The 6,338-nt window shown below is 45.9% G+C and overlaps 1 protein-coding gene across 1 annotated transcript; it reads right to left on the bottom strand.

The window, feature by feature from the left end:
• Window positions 1–747: 747 nt before the first annotated feature.
• rag1 (recombination activating 1) lies at window positions 748–5,944 on the bottom strand. The gene is given in 4 exon segments (XM_069686791.1): window positions 748–2,495; window positions 3,334–4,466; window positions 4,555–4,902; window positions 5,892–5,944. Coding segments are annotated over 4 exon segments (3,282 nt in total).
• Window positions 5,945–6,338: the final 394 nt, after the last annotated feature.

Genomic DNA, 6,338 nt, shown 5'->3' with positions numbered 1-6,338 from the left:
GAAGAACTCGAATAAGTATCATCTATTCCACTGTGCAAAAACGAAAAGAGATAAAAATTGGTTCAAAGTGACCTGGCATCTATTCTGCCCCTCAGGGATCCCATGATAAAGCACTAAAGTAATCTTTTTCAGAGGGCACTCATGAAACAAAGAACATTTGGGTCTCTGTGATTGCATTTAGCTTCACTTCAAAATGATATATTAATACAGTGGCCACAAATGTGGGCTTTTTAACACAATTTCCCTCCATGACTTACAGCTCTTTCATCTGTTTCCATAAATATCCTCTCTATATAAATTCATAAATGTGTCATACCCTTGCAATACAATAAACTGCACCATATTTCACAGACGGTGAAGGTAAAAAAAAGAACCTCTGTGTTAAAAGGAAGAGAAAAGGATCCTGTGTGTTACTTCTGTATTGCTCTGCCGGCTCATCTGCACTGTAATGAAGAGCTAACAAGGTAAGGCCAGGGAAATGTAAATTTACAGCACATTTTAACACTAAGGCAGAAATACAAGTAAACGCTCAAAACAAGTAAATCACACATTTAAAACCAGAAAAGAGAAAAACATTATTTTTGCAATTTATTTTTCAATTACTTTATGTCCTGCCTCCAGCCAGACATTGGAGTCATTCTCCTGCTATTCTAATATAGATCAATGGTAAATTCAAAAAGTCATTTAAAAAAGTAACTTAAGAATGTTTAAACAAGTAAAATATCATACAACTATCTAGCAGACCAATCAAAACTCATTAAGTTCCAGAGACATGAGCTCATCATCCTGGCTCTCTACTGGATCAATGGTAGCTTGCAGAGCTTTAGCAGAGTCTTTGTGAGCTTCCATGAACTTCTGCAGGTACTTGGAGGTGTAAAGCCAGTGATGTTTCAATACATCCTCTAGCTCAAACGCCTTTGACTGACGTGCATTCATCTTCCGGAAACGCCTGAACAGTTTGTTTGCTGACTCGTTCCCCTCGCTGGCCCAGGCTCCAATAGATCCATCTCTCTCTATGATTTCAGGCACATGGGCCAGGGTCTTGTGCAGGTAGTTGGTTATCTTTCCATTGTACCTGTATTTGAAGGTGGAGGAAAGAAGGTCTGCAAAGCGTTGGGAGTTGAAGCTGTAGCGGCACAGCTGGTCCGGGCACTCCTTGGCTGGGCAGGTGGCACGCCAAACAGGCTTCATCTGGAAATAGAGCAGCATGAGCTCCCTCAGGGCCTCCCTCCGCTCCTCTGAGGGCACCAACTCACACACCACCTCCACAGCCTCCAGGGTCATTAGCCTGCGGGCATAGTTCCCATTCATCCTCATTACCGGTTTGAGCTTCATTTTCTTCCTCAGCTGTTTATCTAGCGCTGCCCTCCAGCTGCGCCGTTCCTCCCGGCTAGGGTTGACCTTATGGTACACCTCCCCGATCTCATCCTGGAAGATTTTGTAGAACTCGGTGGCATTGCCAATGTCACAGTGTAAAGCGTCGAGTGTTGGATGAGTCTCCATAAAGGGCTTGGCAGAGACTCCTTTGACTCTTTCTCGCAGCTCATCTGCAGACTCAGAAAAGGGGTTGGTTCTCCATATTTCGTAACGTTCTAAGTTCTCTTCATGACTGCGTGTGATGGAGTGAAGTACCATGTTATGACAGGCCTCTGCTCGACTGGAGTCACAAAGAGTGCAGACATACGTGGACCCTGAAGCCTCGAGGCCTTCCATTTCACGGACCATCTTCTCATCATATCCTGTGCCTCTGAAGTGAAAACGGAATGAGCGGGGCAGTCCACCTACAGACAGGATGAGCCGGCTTTCTTTCATTGCTTTACGCTCTGTAACGATAGGACTCAGGACGGATGTGAGGGTCTCATGGTCTGACTCATCCACAAATGTCAGGCAAAGTGGCTTACAGGACAGTTCTGAGTTTGGCTTTGGCTCAGTGAAAATGGTAACCTCTTCCTCCTCATTTTCTGCCAGGACAGATACAGACATAACAGTGAAAGAGAAACGTACTGCCTTCTCGGGAACGACTGGTCCTCCACCATGCTTTTCGCTGACATCACCCATGCCATCACAAGATTCCTTGATCATGACATTGAAGCCTGAGGTGCAAGCACTGTCTTCCAGCCCACTCTCTCTCAGCCCCTCCATGATGTCCTCCTCCAGATCCTTTAATGCTGACACCAGTGCCACATCATAGCGAAACCGTCGAGTGATGGTGTCAGCCGGGGCGTCATCCACAGAGGAAGCCCATCCAGAGAGTTCATTAATAATGCCGACATTGCAAGATGTAGACACATTCTTGAGAGCTGGCTGCCATTCAAACTGGTGAAATCCAGGAAGAAGCTCTTTCTCTGCAGCTCGCAGGGTGTGCAGGGGCTGAAAGATCTGGCGGCCGCTGGTGGCTTTGACAGTTCGGTACATCTTGTGGTACTGGCTACAGCTCAGGAAGGTGTTGACCCGGATGGCCAGGCACACAGCAGGATGCAACCCAAAGCCTCTGCCTGCAGCGACAGAGAAAATAAAATGAGAGAAAGTTTCAGAAAGAGACAGTAATAGGCAAAATTTGAAAGGGTAAGGCAAGAAGAAAGGATTGTGACTTGGAGAGAATTATTTAACACCAAACTGTGGAAGCCCATTTCTAGCGCTTTGAAAAGAACAGCAGTATCAAAAATTTCCTCATTTGATATCCCACATTTGGAGTCATTTAGACTATGAGACAGAGAGAATCGCAAATGTAACACCCAAATGTGAATGTATCATTGTCAAAAGCCCACAAGCCCATGATTACAAAATCCAATATTTCCTAATTTCCAAATGTTATAAGGGGACAGAGGGTGAATCAGCGAAGCTGGCAAAAGTGATGTATTGGCTGCAGATGAAAACAGACACCAGCTGGCTTCTATTCCCCGGAGAGGACGATGGTTGCTGTCTGTGTAATTTGCAGATACAAGAGCTGCTGATGTTGTTTTGATTCTAACAGCCCCTTCACAAGAGTTGTTATTGTGCATTAAAGGGAGTGTGAGACTGAGGGACTGACAGACAGGCAGAGTGAGAGTGGGAGAGAATTGGGGAGGGGTTGGGCGTATAACAGCAGTGGTTCAATACACAGAGATGGACAATAATGAAATGCTATTCAATCAACATCACAGGAAACTTCTATTGTCCAAAGAGTGAACTTTTTAGCTCATTGTTATTTATGAGCTGACTGTATTCCTCAGTGGTAGGTGGAAATATTAATGAACAAACACTATCATCTATTTCGTTTGTTTGTTTCCCTTTTTCTGGGATATTGAGTATTAAGTTCCTCGAACAAAAGCCAAGCTTATAATAACGTCTTACCTTGCATCATGGCCTCCAGCTCATCTGCTTGCCGGTGTTCATTCCCAGATCTTAGTGCAAGCAGGAAAAGAGTCTGACACACAGACTTCAGGTCACCACCTTCCTCTTTGTCTGCAAACACCTTCACTTGGTTCTTCAGGTCCCTCAGACGATGCTTCTGGGCACGACGAGTTAGCAATAGCAAGTGCTGACGGGGTCTTCCCCCTTTGTTGGTCAGAAGGTAGTTATCTAGTTCTGATGACTGCTGGTTTGCATCCTGTTCATCCTGTTCATGGCCATGACAATGAGCTTTAAATGAGTCTAGGCTTACTTGCTTGCCACAGCCATTTCTAGGGCAGAGCAGAGTCAGAGAAAGTAGGGCTGATAAGAAGGCTTTGGCAGGTGTTGTGAGAGCATCAGCGACACAGGGCAAGTTGCAGGATGGGCAATGAGGTCCCAGAACGTAGGTATACTTTATAATACAGCTCCGGCAGAAGAGGTGCCCACAGGGGGACTGGACGGGATCAGAGAGCAAGTGGTCACACACTGCACAGGCGAAGGAAGAGAGAAAGTCTGCAGGAAGCTTCTCAGAGATTTGCTTGGTACTGAGGTGCTCGTTCTGGCAGTGGGTGATGTTCTTCACCCATTGCTCTCTCTGTGTGCTGGGTTTCCTCCAGGTCCTGAGCACAGAACCCTGATTACAGTTTCCAAATGGTCTGAGAGCCCTCCTCTCGCCAATGTAAATACTTTCACTGTGATCCCACCTGGTCCTCTTTGTCAGGCTCTGGACTCTGGGAATAACTTTCCGCCTCTTCCTCCCTGTCCGCTGGAGTGAAGGTTTCCAGGGGGAGCAAAGGTGGCAGTTGGAAGAATGAGGTTTCCACTCTGGGACTCTTGTTCTGGAGAAGCTGCAAACACCCCCTCCTCGAATTGCAACCATCCAGCAGCGATGGCAGAAAGACAGAGGGTGGGCGGATTCTGTGTCCTCTGTCACATCCACTTTGAAGACTTTGAGGATGACCTCTGACCAGCTTGTGAACTTGCAGCCCATTTTACGCAGGGCACTTTTGCTCGCCTCATCCACATTCCCATGAACATCGTGCACCGGTCCTTTGACTTTTCTTAGGGCCATTCCACAGAGACGGCACAGGGACCTTTACAGAAGACAACAGGTTTGTCAAATTCTTTTAAAAAATGCATATAATGTACTGAAGTTGATATAGTATTGAGACATGAAATTACCTTAGGTGGCTCATATGGGTGTCCATTTCCTGTAGCTTCATATCTACTCTTCGTCCCGGGCCCTCTACATTTTCCTTGCTCTTTCCCCCAAGGCACAATCTCATAACACTCCCTGGACTCTCACCATTATCTAACTCTATATTTGGAGCTGCAGGAGGTGAGATCTCTAACAAGCCTCCTTTCTCAGGTTGTGTCTCACTGGGCAGAGGAGCCTTCTCCATGGACTTCACCCTAAACAGTTTGAACTTCCACTGAGAGTACTTAGAGTGGGGAGGCTGGAGCTCAGCCGGCATGGAGGATCTGGGGCCATCTGTCTCCAGGCTCTCCTCCAACATGATGAGATTCAGACTTTAGACCCTGGAAAGGAGAGAAGAGCTTAGTTTGATGCACCACAAAAGCATGATAATAATTCCTGCTGTCCATGAGAGGCCTATTAATGGATAAAGAGAGAAGATTTGATGTTTCAAACACTCAGATATCCCCGGTGCCTTCACAGCGTCAAGCCCATGACACAATCCAACAGCTTTACTTGATTCCTGTTAAATTTATACACCAGGTACTCTGAAATCCCACTGAACAGGGAGTAGCTATCCCTGAACTAAAGCGCTATATTATACCATAAGTGGCATTTAGATCTTGTGTAAAATGCATGAGACAAGCGCTGGGGGGATCGATACAGCACCAAAATCTTCATTTCTCTCATCTCCAATCCCATCGCTCAGGGAGCCATTGTGACTTTTTTTTCCTTTGACACAGCGAGTTTGCTAAATGGGCAACCTTATCCCTGCAAGGCTGTCAATCATTTATATTAGTCATTTTCTTGGCTGCAGAGAGAATTGGAGCCCCGGGAGCCTCCGACTGGCATTTTAAATGCGGGGGAAAAAATCAGAGACACGGGGAAACTTATTTCAAAATACATAGATATTGACCAAACAGGAGGGAAACCAAAACAAGAAAGCCTCATATTGAATAAAAATAATTATTCTAAACAGAAAATAGTTCAATTTAGAAGTCGTATTTCAGCAGCCAAGTGCTGCTGTGATAAGGCACAGGTAAGATCAATGATACAGCTGCCCTGACAGACCTTATTTCATCTCCTCCCATTCTATCTAGGTTCCATTACCAGTTCAGACATAAAGCAAACAATCTTACCATTGCGCACCTATAGTGCACACACTCCAGCATCCTCCGTCTATCCATCTTTTAGTGTTCCCACTACATTTTCTTCCTTGAAGCCTTGAATTTGGCAGTCTGGCTCTCAGTGTACTTCACATGCCGAACTCTCCTTTAAGACAAACAGCTGAGCCTGTGTGCATGTGTGTCAGCTGGGCTCTTACCTTGTTTTTTAAGTCTCAGCTGGCATCAGATCCCCTGGGGGTTCTCTCTGCATGGGAGCACAAGGGAAGCCCTGGAGCTAGGCCTTTCACACTGCATATACAGTATAAGTTTGAGTCTGTCACAGCATCGAGCATCTGTTACCAGGAGTCGTGGCTCCATACAGTGGGATAGCTCCTGTCTGTCTCCTTGTGTCTTGTATTTATACCCTTTGGTGGGATCCCAACAGTCAACTTCTGACACCTGACACACGCAGCTGATTTGAACAAAAAAAACAAGGTCAACCCCAAAGCACAGTTGCAAACATGTACAGAATCCAACAGAAGTACCCTAAACAATAAACTTTCGACAAAACCACAGTTATCCTCAGCTGGAAACCCTCCTATGTCACCTTTATCTCCCCTTTCTCAGATACAACTGCAGGCTCAGCTCATCCAGGTGGCCTCTGT

Source organism: Semicossyphus pulcher, unplaced genomic scaffold (assembly GCF_022749685.1).
Source record: "Semicossyphus pulcher isolate SPU_LCO1_2020_fin unplaced genomic scaffold, fSemPul1.0.p SCAF_8, whole genome shotgun sequence".
Lineage (NCBI taxonomy): Eukaryota > Metazoa > Chordata > Actinopteri > Labriformes > Labridae > Semicossyphus > Semicossyphus pulcher.
The sequence above is the reverse complement of the archived record's forward strand: the minus strand, read 5'-3'. Positions and strand labels throughout refer to the sequence as shown.